General features: G+C 40.0%; 1 protein-coding gene across 5 annotated transcripts in view; it reads right to left on the bottom strand.

Annotated features, from left to right (window-relative positions):
* Positions 1 to 19,963, bottom strand: part of ARHGAP42 (Rho GTPase activating protein 42) — a 304,390-nt gene that overhangs the window by 77,250 nt on the left and 207,177 nt on the right. For all 5 annotated transcript variants that reach the window (XM_051820336.2, XM_017343749.3, XM_002708607.5 and 2 more), the window contains 2 exons: positions 9,525 to 9,626; positions 623 to 733 (listed from right to left, as the gene is read on the bottom strand). In XM_051820336.2, coding sequence (XP_051676296.1) covers positions 623 to 733; positions 9,525 to 9,626 — 213 coding nt within the window. The remainder of the gene's footprint in view (positions 1 to 622; positions 734 to 9,524; positions 9,627 to 19,963) is intronic.

The raw sequence follows: 19,963 nt of genomic DNA, 5'->3' as shown, positions 1-19,963 counted from the left end.
AAATGACTTCATTGGAAAGTCAGGCATATCCGAGCCATGTAAGGAGGGGGGCACAGAACAAAGGGAGAAAGAGAGCCCTACATTTCTCCCTTCATCTAAAGGTTTGCTAAATGTGTCACATTAGGGGGGAGCTGTGCCCATCCATTTATAGGTAATGTACAGTCTTAAAAAATACACTTTGTTTTCAGAGCAATGTCACATTTACCAAAAAACTGAGGGAAGATTATGGAGAGTTCCCATAAGTACCCTCTTGGCTGATCCATTCACCCACTCCGCCACCCCTGCATTCCCCAAAACTGCTGTTTTCCCAGTTACTCACTTCTGGCATTCTGTGGTACATTTGCTACAGTTGATGAGCCCATGTTGACACACTGTTAACTGAAGCCTTAGTTTGCACTGGGGTTCTCTTTTTGTCACATCCACTCTATGCATATTGACAAATGCATGGCACTCATCCACCATCACAGTAGCAGGCAGAAGACTTTCACTGCCCTAAAAGTACCCCATACTCCACCTACTGATGACTACCCTACTACCTTCATAACTTTCAACCAAAGAACTCTGTAAAGTTTTTATATAGATTACTTTGAGTCTAGTATTTTACAAGGAATCTAAAACTTACCGGCTCAACAAATTCAAACTTCTTTTTCTCTTGAACCTCTTGGATTTTAAAGACATATTCTAATGATGCTTCGTAGAAGTTTTGATGTTCTCGGTCAATCTGTGTATCTGCCTAAAGAGGAAAAGAGGCAAGCAGACACAGGGAGTAATTACTGATGGTACTATGTAGAGAGAGACATTATTCCTGTCCTATGCTGAAGTTTTCATTAAAAATTAACTCCCGAAAAAAGTTTTCATGAAGTATTTATGATAGTCCTTGCTTAGATCTTATAAATAGGGAGAGAAACACAAATACACACACACACACACACACACAGAGCAATCATACAACACTCATTTCAGTTAAAAAAATGACAAAAGAGCTATAACATTTTGTCTACTGTACAATAAATCTGAATTTTACTTGAGGAGAAGTGCTTGTGAATAGTAAATGGGAGGGCCACATCATTAGGTAAACTCTTGGAAAGATAATAACCAGTAACAGAGCCAAAAAAATTTTTTTCAATGATTTTGACCTGATGAATCAAGCTCTCTCAATGTCAGGCACATTACTCTTTCTCATTGTAATAAAGTTCAATTGATCCAGTGTGGGAGAGTATCACTGAGATAATTTCATTGTCTCTCTGACTTGCCTCTCCTCTCTCTTCTATGCCCCCTATCACCATCAGATGAACCCTGTGAAAGTGATTGGTTTGGTAGAGAGATATGATTGCCTTTCCTTGCCCAGTTTCACGCTCCTTGCTGACTGCTGAGAGTAATGAAGGCAGATGAAAAGGGGCTCCCTGGCAGAATAAGTATCCATCAACAATAATTTGTGAACAAAAAATTGCTCTGGAGTCATTTACACAGTAATTTCACACAAAACACACACACACAAAAGCTAGAAGTTTGCCACCTTGGATGGCACAGCAACTTAACACTTCACTTGGAACCCCTTTAAACACAATTAGGTATACTTACTATGCATTTTTTAAAGGATTTATTTATTTATTTATTTATTTATTTGAAAAGCAGAGTTACAGAGAGGCAGAGGCAGAGGGAGGGAGAGAGGTCTTCCATCCACTGGTTCACTCCCAGCTGGCCTCAACAGCCAGAGCTGAGCCAATCTGAAGTCAGGAGCTTCTTCTGGGTCTCCCACGCTGGTGCAGGGACCCAAGGACTTTGGCCATCTTCTACTGCTTTCCCAGGCCATAGCAGAGAGCTGGATCTGAAGTGGAGCAGCCAGGACTCGAACCAGCTGCCATATGGAATGCTGGCACTGCAGGTGGTGGCTTTAACCACTATATCACAGCGCTGGCCCCACTATACATTTTTATATACAATTACAAATAGCCCAATATCAGCAACTCATTGGGGATCTTTAAAGTGAAGGATTCCAAGTTTTCAAACTAACACATGTACATGTGAAGAATATATTATTTTATTAAATATATTACTTAAATATATTATTTAATCAGGTAGGGGATGTTAACTGAAAACCAAAGATCATTTAGGAAAATTAAGAAATCAACAGAAAGAGAAGTACTATTCCAGATACATCGTATCTCTCTTCTTTTCACCATCATGGTAGGAGTGTAGAATGTCCAGCCTGCAGGCTGTTTAACGCCCACAAAATCATTTGGTCTGACTCCACAAAGGCAAGTGCAGATGGGACTTGAAATTCAATTAATCTATAGCAGGCAGATTTTTAAGTTGATAATTTTGTTTAGCCCGAGAATGATGCTATAAATATACAAACAGCCCCTGGTAGAAAAAAAGTCTCCTGCCCCTGGAACGTATGATGAATTAAGACAATCGTGAGGCATAGGTGGTGGCATGCCAGTCAATGTTTAACAAGTGACTCTGGGGTAAAGGCCTGATTTGCAGTATTGCTGGTTTCTGTGGTGTAAACAGTCGTCCAATGGCTAATTTCAAACCACAAACCCAGCATCATGGAATGCAGGAGTCAGAACAAGGAGCTCAAACGGGCTCTCTGGGGCAAGCACCAGTCCACACAAGGTGTAAGAGACGCAAGGATATTTTCAGCTTCAGAGGCAACATTTTATTCCACAAGCTGTTTTGAAGGTTTCATTTACTTTAATATAAAAGGTAATGCCATTGATTGTGCTGCCTAGCACATGGGAACAAACTAGAACGTTGAGACATCTGTAGAGCCTAAAATGACTGTTTATAGTCAACAGGTTGTGCAGGAGTCAGCACAGCAGGCCTGATAGCTATCTTTCAAAAGTTCTGCTTACAAAGTTGGCCATGCCTGCTGTTTGGGAATGCGAATGTCAGGAGGCTTTCCATCAGTCTGAGAGGAGTGACTCACTACACCTAAACTGTGCAAATAACATGGCTTATGGCAAGCACTTCGTTTCCTTCTGGGAGCCAGGCAGAGGGTGCCTATGTGACCAACTGCCAATTAAAACTCTGGGCACTGAATCTCTAATCAGCTGCCCTGATAGACAACATTTCTCACTGGGGAATTGAGCATGTCCATGTCTCCATGGGGAGAGGACTCCTACAAGGCTGTACCCGGTTATCTCCAAACTCTGCCCAGGCACAATTTCCCTTTGCTGATATTTCTTTTGTATCCTTTCCCTGTTAATAAAGGAGAGCCAAGAATATGACTAAATGCAGAGCTGTTTGAGAGTTTTCCTAGCAAGTCATAAAACTAGAGGTGGTTTGGGGATCCCTGACAAAAGCATTAAGTCATGTCTTCAAAACTTATTTGCTGTATGCAATATCATCTCACCCACACACCCCAAAAAGTAGGAGGGCAGAAAAAGGATGAAAGAGAAATGACGATTCTTGCCATTGGGCCAGCTGTGGATGTTTTCATCACCTCCAATATGGACAACTGAAATTCGATATGGCAAAGCTGCAATGAAAGGTCATCCAGAGTGTATACTACTTAAGTAATATGACAGCTTAATTCCCTTTCAGTACAAGACTTAGAAAGGCATTCTTTTACTTGGGATGAACTGCTTTAGTCCATAAGCTCATAGTGTGTGGTTCACTAGGAAATACTTGATATTAAACTCACCAGTGACTGGTGCTATTTTGTGCTGGATAAGTAGGATAACCACATGATTTATCATTTGAATTGGGACAATTTTAAAACTGAAGGGGAGCACTAGTAATAATTATGCCAGAACAACAGGTGTAAGCTGTTGTTTACATGGCAAAAGGGACTGTAAAGTCAGAGACTGAATTAATTTCATAGGAAAACCATATGGCTCTGCAGATACCCAAATTCCTCCCTAACTCCAATAAGCCCTCTCAATTCAAAGTGAGGGAAATTTGGTATTTGTTGACTCAATGGTATTTGTTGAATCATTCCCAAAGGAGAAAAGATTTAAGCTGGGCTCTGAAGAATGTTAGGTTTAGAGAAGGTAGAGATAAAATGAAAAGTGTTTGAGTGAGGGAATACAGCAAAACATAAACTATGTTTACATCCAAAAAAAAGTTTGTGACTAAAAGTTTGGGCTGGGAGTAATCCAGCCCAAATTAAATGACAGTTAAGAAAGAAAATATAGAATGAGTGCAGACTTCCTCCTATAGATACTATAAAAACTCAAGGGAGGTATGGACAACAAACCAACTGCATTTCAAGACTAAAATGAGAATGGTATAGGATACACTGATTAAGTGGTGGGGCTGAGTGTGGATATAAGATCTTGTAATTGGTAATGGCAAAGGTGACAGGTGCACCCCAACAAGAAAGATAAAACTAAAGTGTGAAAAGCAAAGAAAAGATCAAAGACAAGTTTGACACCAGAAATAATGTGATTATAACAGAAAACTAAACAAAATGAGAAAAAGGAACTATTTGGGAAAGACGGTGATGTGTAAAGATTGCCAATGAATCATTAAGATGTGGTAATTTAAAGTCCCGGTGACTTTGGACAGTGCAATGATGACCAGACACGACATGGTCATGACATGGGAGACATTTACCAAGATGTCATAGATAGTATGCAAAGAGGAGAGACTTCAGGGATATAAATTAAAGAATCAAGGCATAAGACTGAACCCAAGGGATTTGCTTCACTTAGGAGGAAAGGAACCTATTAAAGCAGTATTTAATGATAGCTAGGAAATAAGACTCTGGATTTCTAAAAGGAATCCACATTCCTTGTTAGTTTTTCTTCCAGTTAGAAATGTAATAAGTATTCATTAATGTACATTTGTTATTCTTTTCTGTAACAGGGAAATATAGAGATAGGTGAAATCCCACTGTTAATACTTTGATATTGATCACATACACATGCACAAATTGACTTTAATACAAACCTGGGATTATACCACACTTTGGTTTAAAATTTTTTTTCCTCTGCATAATGTTCTATGCCATGTCAAATGATTTCCCAAATAAAACATTTTACAGCCATATAACATTCCATTTTTAGTCCAACTATTATTTATATTCATCCAAAATTATTCAATTGTGTCATTTCAGATGTTTCTAAATTTTTGCATTGTGTATAATTCTTGGTTTGGTATATTTACATAATTTATTTTTATCATTATGTCTAGTATCTTTGGGAATATATTCCTACTAATGAGATTCATCTCAACTATCATGTATACTTAAGGTTTGCTAAAATGCAATGTCAAATTTACTTCAAGAATGACTGATTTTTTTTTTTTTTTTGAAGCCAGAGAGAGAGGCTAAGAGGGAGAAAGAGATCTTTCATCTGCTTGTTCACTCTCCAAATGGCTGCAAACAGCTGGAGTTGGGCCAGGTTGAAACCAGGGGCCAGGAACTCCATTTGGGCTTCCCACATGGCAAGTACTTGAGTCATCTTCCGCTGCTTTTCCAGATTCAGTAGCAGGAAACTGGATCAGAAATACAGCAGCTGAGACCTGAACAGGAGCTCCACTATAAGATGCTGGTGTCGCAGGGAGTGGCTTATCCCCCTGAACTACAATGCAGGCCCCAGGAATGACTGAATCTTTTTATGTACCCACAAGGATAGCCAAAGTATTTCCTGTTTCCCATATTAACAATGGATATTAACTTTTAATCAGTTAAAATTACATCTTAGTATTAGTTTGCATTTTTAAAAATATATAATGACTTAGAAACTAAGAATATTTATTATACTTGATATTTCCTCTTTGATGAGTACCCTTGTCTTCAGCCCAGTTTCTTTTTTCCCACTCAAATGTTTGTATCTTTCTTCACACTGACCTGCAAATGTTTTCAGTACATAAGAGATGGTAATCCCGTATCATAAATTGTTTAGACTCTTTATTTCATTGCCATTTTATTTAGTTTAATATTTTTGGAAATTGATTACATATATTTATGCATCTAGATCTTTCAAAATTTCCTTTATTATATCTTACCCTTATTGTTAGAAAGGAATTATTCATTCACATGTTAAATATGACTTCTTTTCATCCAGTGTAAAACCTATAATCCTGATAAGTTTGTTTCCATTTCTCTGGTTGTAGACTCCAATGACCCATCTAATTGATGGCCTTGGATCTTTATCAACCTACGCTGACCCTTCAATTCAGTCCTGGAAATGGGCAGCCACTTACATAAAATGAATAAGCAGTCAACTGTGCAGCTGAGAAGGCACCAAGGGATCTTTCTGAGGACAAGTTAACAAGCTTGGTGCTGACAGAAGGACCTGAGCTGCTCTGGAACGGAACTGATGACATTTTATGCCGTGTCACAGAATTAAAATATATTTGTGGCAGCATCTCCCTACAACAGGAAGGGCTCCTGGAGGAGATGAGGGGAACGTCAAGCCACATTGTTCTTTGTCTGCATTATATATCCCAGAGGATCTGCTTTAATCCAACCTGTCATGTTGGACTGTGTTGCATGAGGGCTATACTACCTGGAAAAGAAGCCATGCATGTTTGTGTGTTTGTGGGGTGAGGTGGGAGGAGGATGTTATACTCTTTTCCAGCCTCCAAATATGTACAGAACCAGAACAAACATTCTATTATATGATAGCCTAAGGAACTGAGGGCTACTAGCAAGGAAAGGATTAAATATTGAGCTAGGTTTTCAGAGAAATTTGAAACATACCCTCTGGAGGGCTTAAAGTTATTATTTCCTTGAGATTGTTGAAGTAGTGAATTGTCTAAAGGTGGCCTCCCATATTTGCCAAGCATCGAAATTTTGTTAGGGACTCTAAAACCCACCCTTGGCTTTAAGACCATCAATTTTTAATATGGCACCCGGCCAGAATCCTCAGCAGAACAGATGATGGTGCATGGGTGGTAACTAGGGACACTCTTCCCCACAGGGCTCTATCCACACCCACACACCCATTCTCTCACAGGCTCATTATAGTGTAACATATAAGGAGAAATATAAGCATGGAAGGCATTTTGAACATGGAAACATAATATTAAATGACAGCAAGCAGTCATTTTTTTAATATAGCAGATTGTCTTCCATTTCAGTTTAGCCACAAAACTTTTCCATAAACACACAATTGTATATTAAATTGTACTATTTTAATAGCACACACTAATAAGAAGGCCCAGATTATAATGAGCTCATGTACAATTATCAAACAGAGGCAGGCATTTGGCATAGAGGTTAAGATGGCAATTCACATGCCTGTGTTCCATATTGAAGTGTCTGGGTTCAATTCCTGGTTCAATTCCAGCTTCCTGCTAATGCAGACCAGGACAGGCAACAGGTAATGCTGAAGTGGTTGGGTCACTTCTATCCACATGGGAGACCTGGATTCAGTTCCTGGCGATTCAGCCTTGGCTTTTGTGAGTATTTGGGGAATGAATCAGCGGATGGGAGCACTTCATGTCTGTCTCTCTTACTGTTTCTCTGCCTCTCATAAAATAGATTAGATGGGTAGACAGGAAGCAAAGCAAATTTCCCCAACTAGAACATCTTTGCATTCTAATTATTTATTTATTTACTTAGTTAGTTAGCTGACAGATCCTTTCTTCTGGTTCATTCCCCAAATGCCCACAATGACCAAAGCAAAAGCCAGAAGCAGGGAATGCAATCCAGACCTCCCACATGAGGAGCAGAAACTCAGGATTTGAGCCATCACTGTTCCCTCCCAGGGTCCGCACTGGCAGAAAGCCAGAGTCGGGAGCTGGAGCTGGTGTCAAATCCAGGCCCTTAGACATGGGATGCAGGCATCCTTAACCACTAGGCTAAATGCCCACTCCTCAAATATTTTTGAATGAAAAAAATTGATGCCCTTAACAAGAGTATATTGGGGAAAAAAGAGGAATCAGACACCAAAACAACATTCCCATTCCTTTCTGTAGCTGTGGAATCTTCATAAAACTCTAACTTGTCAAGCACGCATTCTAGCTAACACTTGGAAGCAGGAGAAATAAGAAGAAGAATTAGAAGAGCCGAAGACTGGATTGAATTTGGAAGTGTGTAGAAAAGAAAGAGGCTGTGCTAAGGGCAGGCTGTGCTAGGAAGAAGACTCAGAGGGTAGGTTTGAAAGAGGTTCTCCATTCTCATCTAAAATCATCAAGAGAGGAAGAGATTCACCGAGACTTGGCATAGTACCAGTTTCCCTGTGAAGTACTGGATAGCAGTAGTAAGTTGTAACTGCTTCACCAAATCCCACCACAGAGCTCACTTTGCCATATACTGAGTGAACACGAAGCTGCTTTTTTTTTTTAAATATTTATTTTATTGATTTGAAATACAGAGTTGCAGAGAGAGGTAGAGACAGAGAGAGGTCTTCCATCCGCTGGTTCACTTCCCAGATGGCTGCAATGGCCGGAGCTGCACCGATCCGAAGCAAGGAGCCAGGAGCTTCTTCCAGGTCTCCCACATGGGTGCAGGGGCCCAAGAACTTAGGCCATCTTTTACTGCTTTCCCAGGCCATAGCAGAGAGCTGGATCGGAAGAGGAGCAGCCGGGACTAGAATCGGCGCGCCCATATGGGATGCTGGGGCTTCAGGCCAGGGTGTTAACCCACTGAGCCACAGTGCCGGCCCCAGTGAAGCTGTTACTTCTTGATTTTATTGGTGCATAGGTGACAATGGTAGGGAGTCTGGTTTTTTTAAATAAGCCATCACTGAAACTGTGTTATTCATTAGTAAAAGGACTACTGTTGATTTTACTAACTACTATTGAAACAGCATCAATGGGCAGAATTAAATAGAAGGTATTTCAGACAACAGGAAGAAACAGACTGCTTACATGTATATATGCTAGTAAAATATTTTTATCCATTTGTTCTTAAACAAAATAGTTGTAATTGATTTTAAAACATTTGGGCTGGCATTGTGGTGCAGCATGTCAGGCAGCCACCTGTGATGCCGGCATCCCATATGAATGCCAGTCGGAGTCCTGGCTGCTCTGCTTCCCAGCCAGCTTCCTACTAATGCACATGGGAAAACAGCAGAACATGGGCCCCTGCTACCTCCACTGAAAACCAAGACAGTGCTTCTGGTTCCTGGCTTTGGCCTAGCCCATCCCTGGCTGTTAATGACATTTGGAGAGTGAAGCAGCAGATGCAGATATCTGTCTCTGTCTCAACAACTCTGCCTTTCAACTAAATAAATCTTCCCCCCTCCCAAAAAAACTCATATCTTTATCCCTCAATGCTAAAACACAACTTCAAAAACAGTACCACAAGTATTTTAAATGTAATACAAAGGACATGATATGATTTAATAGGCACTGCCTCTTTGAAATATACCCCAAAAGAAGAAAAGGAGCCTTGCTTCAACATTTCTCATTGCTGAAGGAAATACTGATCTTTTACTTGGAACTATTAATATTGATGTCATAATTCTATAAAGTACCTGTCCATAATGAGTACTTAATTAAGTTAGCTAATGTTACTGTCATTATATTATTTAAATGAAGTAGATTTTGTGCAACTCTGTCTTTGGAGATTTTGACTTTACATGACTTAATGCTTTTTTCATGCATCAATTGGAAAAGCTTACCTCTTGCAAATGAGACTCCTTTTTCTTTGCAGACAAATTTAAATGCTTGTCAAGAATGGAATAGTATTTTTCACTCTCTTTGTCAAACTTCTTCTTCCCATCCTAGGGATAGTAATAACAATAAAACAATTCAAATAAGAGTATCAGTAAAATCCTAATTTTCACCAACTCAATCAAAAGTCAAAACAATTTTTAAAAAATAATTTTTATTTAAAAACTTATTTATTTGAAAGGCAGAGTGACAGGGAGAGGGGGTGAGATAGAGACAGAGATAGAGAATATTCTATTCACTGGTTCATTCCCCCACATGGGTGCAACAGCCAGGGCTGGGCCAGGCCAAAGTCAAGAGCAAGGAACTCCCTCCAGGTCTCCCATGTGGATGGTAGGGGCCCAGGTATTTGGGTCCTCATCTACCGCCTTTGCAGGCACACTGGCAGGGAGATGGACTGGAACCGGAGCAGCCATAGCTCAAAACTGGTATTCCAGTATAGAATGCTGGTTCTACAAGTAGCAGCTTAATCCCCAATGTCACAATGCCAGAGCCCAATATGATTATTTAGTAAAATTTAGTGAATTTCAACTATATGCAAAAACTTTCAGTTAAGGGAGTAGGAAGAAGATATGAACCATGTCATTGAGGTATGTATTCTGATCTCAGAGAAGTTCTCCATCCTCGAGGGAGAAGTGTATACTGGTATGGAAAGTCCAAAATCATACCTCATCCTCCCTTGAAGCACAAGGTGAGGGCCAGACTGGCTACAGTACAGTACCCCTTGGACACTCGGTAATTGTCTCCCAAAAAACAATCCTGACTTGTAAGTCAGAGATGTGATGGTGAGAAAAATAGCTTTTTGGTGGATCTACATGAATTAACATGCATATAGAACCAGCTGTGAGAACTATGTACACAGAATCTTTTTCTACAGTTGTGTTAATTCCCAGAGACACTTGATATTTCATACAACTTGCCTTGGCATGGAGAAAAACAGAGTTAAATGACAGTAGCTTCAAGAAATCAAATAAAAACAACTCATAGACACATAAATTAAAAGGATTACTACTACACACTCTGAATATAACTCTATTAGCTAACCTTTGCTTATTCCTGAAATGTGGAGTTTTGGTGGGTGTGGGTGGACAGTAGCTGTAAATGCACTAGCCTTTAAAGAAGGAAGGGCATAACCTTTACGCTTTATCCTAGGGCATGCTCTTGTAGAAATACCAATGGAAGGAAATACTGAAGGGAACAGCACATAACTGTACATATAATCCTCAACAGCCAAAAATACTGTTATCTACAAATACCAATTAATTAATCCCTATGAAATCAAAACTATGTAACTACTACATTGTGAATTTCATTGACCAAGGAAGTACTAGTCCTTCTTGTTTCAGTGTTTCTGTAATGGAACCTCTTATATCACCTCAGTCAGAATTGTGTATACCAGCTTGCCGAAAATACATACTCTTGGGGCCAGTGCTGTGGCGTAGCAGGTAAAGCCACCACCTGCAGTGCCGGCATCCCATTTGGGCACTGGTTCAAATCCCGGCTGCTTGACTTCAGATCCAGCTCTCTGCTATGGCTTGGGAAAGCAGGGAAGATGGCCAAAGTCCTTGGGACCCTGTACCTGCGTGGGAGAACTGGAAGAAGCTCCTGGCTTCAGATCAGTGCAGCTCTGGCCATTGGGACCAATTGGGGAGTGAACTAGCAGATAGAAGACCTCTCTCTCTCCCTCTCCCTCTCTCTCTGTTTACTCTAAGTTTCAAATAAATAAATAAATCATGAGAAAACAAAACAGAATATACATGTTCTTATTTTCTTCTGCCTAGAGATTCTGCAACTGCTGTTTTCTTTCCCAGTTCTATAAATATTATGCACAATGCTTTGCTTCATTAATTGCATAAATACCTAGATGATGGATGAAAAAGTGGATTGGTGAGCAGATAGAAGGGTAGAAGAGAAGACAGAGGCAAAGAGGGAGATAGGGAAAGAGAAGGGACTGTTTCTTGGGTCGGGGAATCTTCCCTAGTTTTCTGAGGCTTCCAGGCTTGGGTTGATCTACCCAGGTACTCATATTTCGATCCACTGGCACTCTGAGCCTTCCTCTCAGACATCGTGACCTGTTTCCATATACTGAATTTTAGAGAACAAGCTGGTAATATTTAGTTGTACAGGAGTAAGTAGAGCTCTGCTTTGAGAGTTTAAAGTCGTATTTAGATCATCTATGAAGTCTGAGATGTCTAAAACATTACATCTCGGGGGCCGGCGCTGTGGCGCAGTGGGTTAAAGCCCTGGCCTGAAGCGCCGGCATCCCTTAGGTTCTAGACCCGGTTGCTCCTCTTCCAATCCAGCTCTCTGCTATGGCCTGGGAAAGCAGTAAAAGATGGCCCACGTCCTTGGGCCCCTGCACCCACATGGGAGACCCAGAGGAAGCTCTTGGCTCCTGGCTTTGGATCGGTGCAGCTGCAGCTGTTGCAGCCATTTGGGGAGTGAACCAGCAGATGGAAGACCTCTCTCTCTGTCTCTACCTCTTTCTGTAACTCTGTATTTCAAATAAATAAAATAGATATTTAAAAAAAATAAACTATTACATCTTTACGTGGAAAACAGAACAAAAACAAGTAAAAATCCTCAAAGGATTTTATGACCTAAGGAGCAAAAGTGGTCCTAGTAGGAAAAAACAACTGGAAAATAATAGCAGCGTTCCTATCCAGAAAAAGGGTGAGGGGCTCACTTAACAAGATAGGAGCAGCAGACCTAAAAGGAAGCAGAGGAGCCCAATGTTCAGGATGGTAAGTGTTCGTTCCCTCCACCACTGGAACATATAGCTGGTGACCACTTCAGCTTCTGCTCAGAAGTCATTCATTTCTCTTTAATCTGGCATTGTACACCCACAGCTAACCTGCCCAACCTACCTCTCCAAAATTCTCTGACTAGCTCCCTTTGAGATCCCAATTTGTGCTCCTTCTTTTTTTTTTTCTTTTCTCTCTAGACTATTCCCCTTTAACAGGATTTCAAATTTCTTCCAATTTCCACATATTCAAATTATAGGTACTTTTAGCATACATCTCAAATAAACCTCCTTCACAAGTCCCTTCTATCAACTCTCTTTTCGTTTTCAATGCACATACTCACATACTCACATACTCACACACACAAATTTTATGGTGTCCATGTTCTACATTGTAGGAGAGAGATGTATAAACTCCATCTGCCTTAAAATTGAGTATCTAGTGAGTGTTCAATAAATACTTAATGAACCAGTGAAATTCTTACTCTTAAAACTGTTGGCATCATGGTCCCTGATAAAAATTCTATTTGGTCAACAAACCATTATCCATGGTGCAAGGGACAATTCTGCACAAATGGCCCTAATTCAGGTCTAATGGAACCTGGATATTTGTGGGTACCCAGCTGCATTACAGTGTCACACATAAAATGGACTCACTTTCACTTTATAATAGGGGGCTTCAAATTACTTACTATGCAAAAGACAGGAAGAAACTGGTTTCAGCCAAAGTGAGCACAGCTGTGGCGACAACACTTGCATCTTTGTTTTCAGTTTCATGACATCTTTGTAGTTGTTAATGCAGTGCCAACGTATTAGCATTTCTGGCAATACAAAAGTCATTCCTAGAGCTACTTCCTGGACTCTTACTCAAACTCTTGCCCTTCATATCTCCATGCTAGCAAAAAGGCTCTACTCAAAGGTTCCAATGATGCAGTCAACAAAAACACATTCAGTTCCAGCATAAAATTAAAGAGTTGAGATAAAAGACTGGGCCACATGAAGCACAACTATAATCTAGGAAAGCATGTTCCAAAAAACAAAGAGCATTTCTCCTTGTAACTCACATCTCCTCCTAAAAGCCACGATGTACTGCTCAGATAAGCCAAGTCTTAGTTGGGCTTAGCAATGTAACCCTAAACAGCTACCACTTGTTTCTTCTGTTACTTGTAGACACACAACTAAGAATGCTCACAGAAACCAGCACAGCTGAAGGGAAGGAAAAATAACCCCTGAATCTTCCCTAAATGTTGACCATCATCACTGGATTCCTACTGCTGTGGCACAATTCAAAAAGGGAACTGTGATATAATGGTATGTTTCCTACAAACCCACAGTGAGTGCATTTGGATCAGCTAACCCCATAAAATAAAGTCATGTAAAATAATAATGTTGATGGGAAAAGAAGACAAAAACGTTAGAAGGGAATGGCCTATAAATACATAAACATATATAAAGTATGTGTAAAGTTTTTAATTTGCACATGTCAGAGTGCCTATGCAAACAGACCACAGAAAGACACAGACACAGCGATAAAGGACAACGACTGTACAAATAGGTTATCAAAAATGCCAAATTAGCTGCAAAGCCTAGTCATGGTTGGTGAAAGGTAAGCTCCAATTCAATCTGCAATCACGGCACTGCATTTACTGAACAAGTCGTGCGTGTTCTCACTTAAGTAACTGTGGTATGCCACACCTCCACCTTACACACGGAGCTGGGGGATGGGAAGAAACCATTACGACACAAACTCTACTCTTAGGATTGCTGTTTATGACACATACAAAAAATCCAAATATTTATAAAACTTCAAGAATATCACACAGATAAAAAGTATGTTAAAACACACACTACTGTTAAAGACAAGGGTAATCCAATGCCTTCATTGACCACAGATGGTATCAAAGATGAAGAACAGATTCTATCAAAATATTTAGATAATCATAAACAGGAAGAAATATTCCAAATCTTATCTATGTAATTTTTCTGTAAAATACTACAAAGCTTTACTTACATGCTTTTAATATAAACCATTATTATAATAGTACTATAATTTTTTAAAAAAATAGGAGATAAGTACCTTCTGTATTTTTTAAAAATGGAATACATATTTCAGATTCATTCAACATACTTTAAGATAGTCTCAATGTTATAATTTTCACATAGAACATTGTTAAGATTTTTCATATTGGGGCTGGCACTGTGGTGCAGCTGGTTAAAGCCCTGGCCTGCAATGCCACCATTCCTTACGGGTGTCAGTTCAAGTCCTGGCTGCCCCTGTTCCAATTCAGCACTCTGCTATGGCTTGAGAAAGCAGAAGATGGTCTACACCCACATGGGAGACCTTAAAGAAGCTCCTGGCACCTGGCTTTGGATTGGCTCAGCTCTAGCCATGGTGGCCATTTGGGGAGTGAAACAGTGGATGGAAGATATCTCTCTCTGTCTTTCAAATAAATAAAATTCTTTAAAAAAGATTTTTCATGCAAATATTTGAGGTCATTATGTTGGCATAACCATTAAATAAGCACTATTTGTAGATTTTGAAAAATCCTTCAACTTAATAAATAAAATTAGAAATGATGATACCCCAGAATCATAAATATAAATCACTTTCTATTATGAATATATGGGAAATACTTATAAATTGTCACCATGGTGGGGACAGAAAACACAGGAGAGGATAAGAATAGACTTAAACACCACCCTTGACTGGGCTCCTTCTTCTTCTGATTGTAGGATTTACTCCTTGCCTAGAATGACAGTCCAGCTAGTCACTATCTCCGATTCCCAAAAAGGCCAGCTGTTAGAAGAATCCAACCACATGCTGCTTCCAAATTTCCTGAACCCAAGAGATCCTGGCATCCAGAACCTTATCTCACTGAGAATCTCAGTGCAGCATATACAGCAATGTCCCCATTGTAGCTGATTCTACCCAACAATACCCAGTCTCTCTAACCCATTCTCTACCAGATTTTCTATGTATATTACGGTTGTATCAACATAATTCACATTTCCTCCCTTCCCAATTACTTCACCATCACCATAATACCAGTGATCAGAAGCATAGGAATAAAAAATCATGTCTGCATTTATAAGGACATCCTACAAGCTAGACAGAAGAAGCAAACAGGTAGAAAAGCATGTCAAGTATTTAAAGGGACAATACACAGAAAAAGAAATCCAAAATGTAATACATACATGAAGAATTGCCCAAACTCATCACTAATTGGAGAACAGCAACTTAAATCAAAGATGTATTATATCATGTCTATTAGATACTGCCAAGAGTCAGACAGTTGGATGATGCCATGTGCTGAGTATTTATGGAAATACAGGGATTCTAGAGGGATAGTCTTTTAGCAGGAAAAATTGTACTTCTGTGTGACATACGAACATACTTCAAAAGCTTCTGGAAAAACAGAATAAAATCTAGATAACTTAATTTTATAGCAAAAATTTATTAAGATTCAAGCATAGTTTTGTCATAACATACATTTCTATGAACTTTTTGAGGATACCTCATATGTATGAAATATATACATATAAATTTTTATACCAAAATAGTTATTTTTTAATTCCATTTTCCACTAACTTTTTAAATGACTCACACACATGTGCCCTAACAGCCAGCTTCTGATGTACATCTTAAAGACATGCTCACAGAAAGGTACCCAAGCCAACATGAATGAATATTTTCATGGAGGGGTTATCTGTTGGACAGGAAGACAGCTGGGGTATTCATTAGTGCATTCATAAAACATATTAGAGGCACATCAGGAAGCCCTATGCAGAGTTAGAGAGGGAAAATATTAGATGTGGATGGGTCTTAAAACACGGTTCTGGGTGAAGAAACAAAAAAAGATAAATAACACAACATCTTGTGTATAAATTAAAAGCAAGTAAGAGAGAAGGCTCTGAAACAGGAAATAGATAAAAAAGATAAGAAAGTAAAGATATAATCAGGAAGCTCATTTAACAACAGAACTACTGAAAGAGGAAAAAAATCGGGAATTAACAAATATTTAACTCTTGGAAATTTCCAGAACTGAAAGAAAATAAGTTTCCATGTTAAAATGATCCAATGAAGAGGCCACCATGAATGAGAAAGAAATACAAGCATGACAATATAAAATATTAGAGAACCATGGGTAAAAATGAAGAACAAAAACAATGCATATGAAAAATGCACTTAATATAAAAGTCAGAAGCATAAGAAATCCTAAACAACATTTCCAAATACCATAAACCAAAGAAAAAATGCCTTCATATTTTTGAAAAATAATTCATTGCAACCAGATTTCAATAACCACTCAAATTAGAAATCTAGATTGGGTGTAGGATAAAAATATTTACAAATACGAGAGATCACAAAATTATTATTGTCTCTGTAGCATTTCTCAGAAAGGTACCAGGTTGCTCCGTAAAAATGCAAGAATAAACCAAGAGTTATCTTGGAAAACAGAAGCTTAAGGAGGCAAAGGGAGTTCCCAGAATAAAGGTTAATGTGAACTTTAAGGACAAAAGGTGGACAAGTAAGACTCTGAATTTCAAAGCCATCAGTTAAGATAAGAATTCCAGCAGAAATCTTTTTAAGAAAATAGAATGAAAAAGATCCAATGTCATTAAACTTGTTAAAATTTGTTTTGGAATTATGTCCTTACAATTGAGAACCAAGAAAATTAATACAAATTTGAAAATAAGGCAGTTACTAACTCCTGGAAAAGCAAAAATTTACATAAAAATGTAATCACAGAACTCAATATGGCGCATATACAAATAACAGCTGCATTGTGAAGTAAGCAATGCATACTGATTTTAAAATAGGTGATCAAAGTGTCAAGAAGGGAAATACATATGAAATAGTAGTAGTTATCATTTTGTAAGAGTGCTAAATCTGAGGCTGGCACTGTGGCATAGGAGGATAAGCCTCTGCTGTGGTGCCAGTATCCCATATGGGCATTGGTTCGAGTCCCAGCTGCTCCATTTCCAATCCAGCTTCCTGCTGATGGCCTGGGGAAAGCAGTGGAACATGGTCCAAGTGCTTTGGCCCCTGCACCCATGTGGGAGATCCGGAAGAAGCTCTTGGCTCCTGATCTTGGCCCAGCTCCAGCCTTTGGAAAGTCAAACAGTGGATGGAAGACCTCTCTCTCTCTGTCTCTCCCCCTCTGTCTGTAATTCTGACTCTCAAATAAATAAAAAAAATTTTTTTAAAAGAATGTTAAATCTACATGTCCCAAAGCAGGAAGTTAATTTGATAATGCCTAAAAGTGAAGAAAACAAACAGAAAAGGAAGTATACTACTTAGATAAATGAAATACACATGAAACAACAGTTTAAAAAAATGCAGGCAGTTGTCATCAGGGAGGAGAATTTCAGAATAGTGAGGCAGAGGGAGCTGATTTGTTTCATAATATATATGCCTTCACATATTATCACATTTTTGAAAACTTTATATCTCCGATAATTAAATTATTCAAAATTAAATTCTACTTAGAAAGGGCCGGCACCGTGGCTCACTAGGCTAATCCTCCGCCTTGCGGCGCTGGCTCACCGGGTTCTAATCCCGGTCGGGGCGCCAGATTCTGTCCTGGTTGCCCCTCTTCCAGGCCAGCTCTCTGCTGTGGCCAGGGAGTGCAGTGGAGGATGGCCCAAGTACTTGGGCCCTGCACCCCATGAGAGACCAGGATAAGTACCTGGCTCCTGCCATCGGATCAGCGCAGTGCGCTGGCCACAGCGCACCCACCACGGCGGCCATTGGAGGGTGAACCAACGGCAAAGGAAGACCTTCCTCTCTGTCTCTCTCTCTCTCTCACTGTCCACTCTGCCTGTCCCAAAAAAAAAAAAAAAAAAAAAAAAAAAAAAAAAAATTCTACTTAGAAATCGGAGAAAGAGAGGAGAAATAATTAAGGGAGGTGGAATATATAGAGAGGAAGAGAAATATAAAAGTTGGAAAGTTATTAAGAATGGGATGAAAATGAGAATAGAGACAATAGAAAGTTTTCTATGTGTATGCTGATATTTTCCTCACACATGGGTTTTTAATAACTGCTTCATTAATTTTAACCTTTGTTAAATGCTCATTTTGTGACTGGTATGGCTGCTTGGGACTGACCAACACTGGGAGAAGAACTAAAAGGAGGAATGAACCTTTTGCAAGTGGTTACAAAGCAGTCAGCTTCCCAGACCTCTACATACAAACCTTACAAGGCTATACCTTACAAGCATGAAGACATTATCTAGGAAAAGCAGTTTTCCGAACAAGATCACAGAGCTTCTTGGGGCAGAGTATGGATCGTGGAAATGAAGTCAGTCTCCAAAATCCTTGCTCTTTGCATAGCCTGAAGAAGCAGCAAATACAAATTCTAGCACTTGTTTCTTCCAAAGAAGGGCAGAGTTGGGGTGAGACAGAGACAAAAAGGAGAAGAGGCAAGAGGAGGAAAGGGGGACAAAAGGAAGAGATGGCATGGAAGAAAGAGAAGCTGAAGAAAGAAAGAGAAGCTGTGAAAGAGAAAGAGGGGGATAAAAGAGAAGGAAAGCAGGACACAGAGAAGGTGCTTCGGACCTTAAAACAGAGAGGGGCAGCTGGCGCCGCGGCTCACTAGGCTAATCCTCCGCCTGCGGCACCTGCACCCCGGGTTCTAGTTCCGGTAGCTCCTCTTCCGTCCAGCCCTCTGCTGTGGCCCAGGAGTGCAGTGGAGGATGGCCCAGGTCTTTGGGCCTTGGGCCCTGCACCCGCATGGGAGACCAGGAGGAAGCACCTGGCTCCTGGCTTCAGATCAGCGCAGCACGCCGGCCGCAATGCGCCTGCTGTAGCAGCCACTTGGGGAGTGAACCAACGGAAAAAGAAAGACCTTTCTCTCTGTCTCTCTCTCTCTCACTGTCTAACTCTGCCTGTCAAAAAACAAACAAACAAACAAACAAAAAAAAACAGAGAGGGGCAGCATTGTGGTTACAACACCTGCATCCCATATAAGTGTGGTTCAGGCCCTGGCTGCTCCACTTTCAATCCAGTTCCCTGCTAATGCAACTTGACTGCAGTGAAAGATGGCCCAAGTGCTTGGGACTCTGCCAACACATGGGAGACCCGGATGGAGTTGCAGGTTCTTAACTTTGGCCTGGCCTATACCCAGCCATTGTGGCCAGCCATTTGGGGAGGAAAAGCAGATGGAAAATTCTCTCTTTCTCTCTCTCTGTCTCTTCTCTCTAACTCTGCCTTTCAAATAAATAAAAATCAATCTTTTTTATAAATCTTTTAAAAATATTTTATTAATTTATTTGAGAGGTAGAGCTACAGCAGAGATGGAAAGGCAAGAAGAAAAGTCTTCCATCTGCTGGTTCACTCCCCTAATGGCCCCAACAGCTGGAGCTAAGTCGATCCTAAGCCAGGAGCCAGGAACTTCTTCTGGGTCTCCCACGAGGGTGAAGGGCCCAAACACTTGGGCCATCTTCTACTGCTTTCCCAGGCCATAAGCAGATCGCAGGACCAGAAGAGGAGTAGCCCATATGGGATGCCGGTGCTGTAGGCAAGGCTTAACCTACTATGTCACAGTACTGCCCCCCATATATTTTTATTTTTATTTATTTATTTTTAATTTTTTGACAGGCAGAGTGGATAGTGAGAGAGAGAGAGACAGAGAGAAAGGTCTTCCT

The sequence above is a fragment of the Oryctolagus cuniculus genome, chromosome 1, assembly GCF_964237555.1.
Source record: "Oryctolagus cuniculus chromosome 1, mOryCun1.1, whole genome shotgun sequence".
In the NCBI taxonomy this organism is placed as follows: Eukaryota; Metazoa; Chordata; class Mammalia; order Lagomorpha; family Leporidae; genus Oryctolagus; species Oryctolagus cuniculus.
This window is presented reverse-complemented; position numbering and strand designations above follow the sequence as displayed.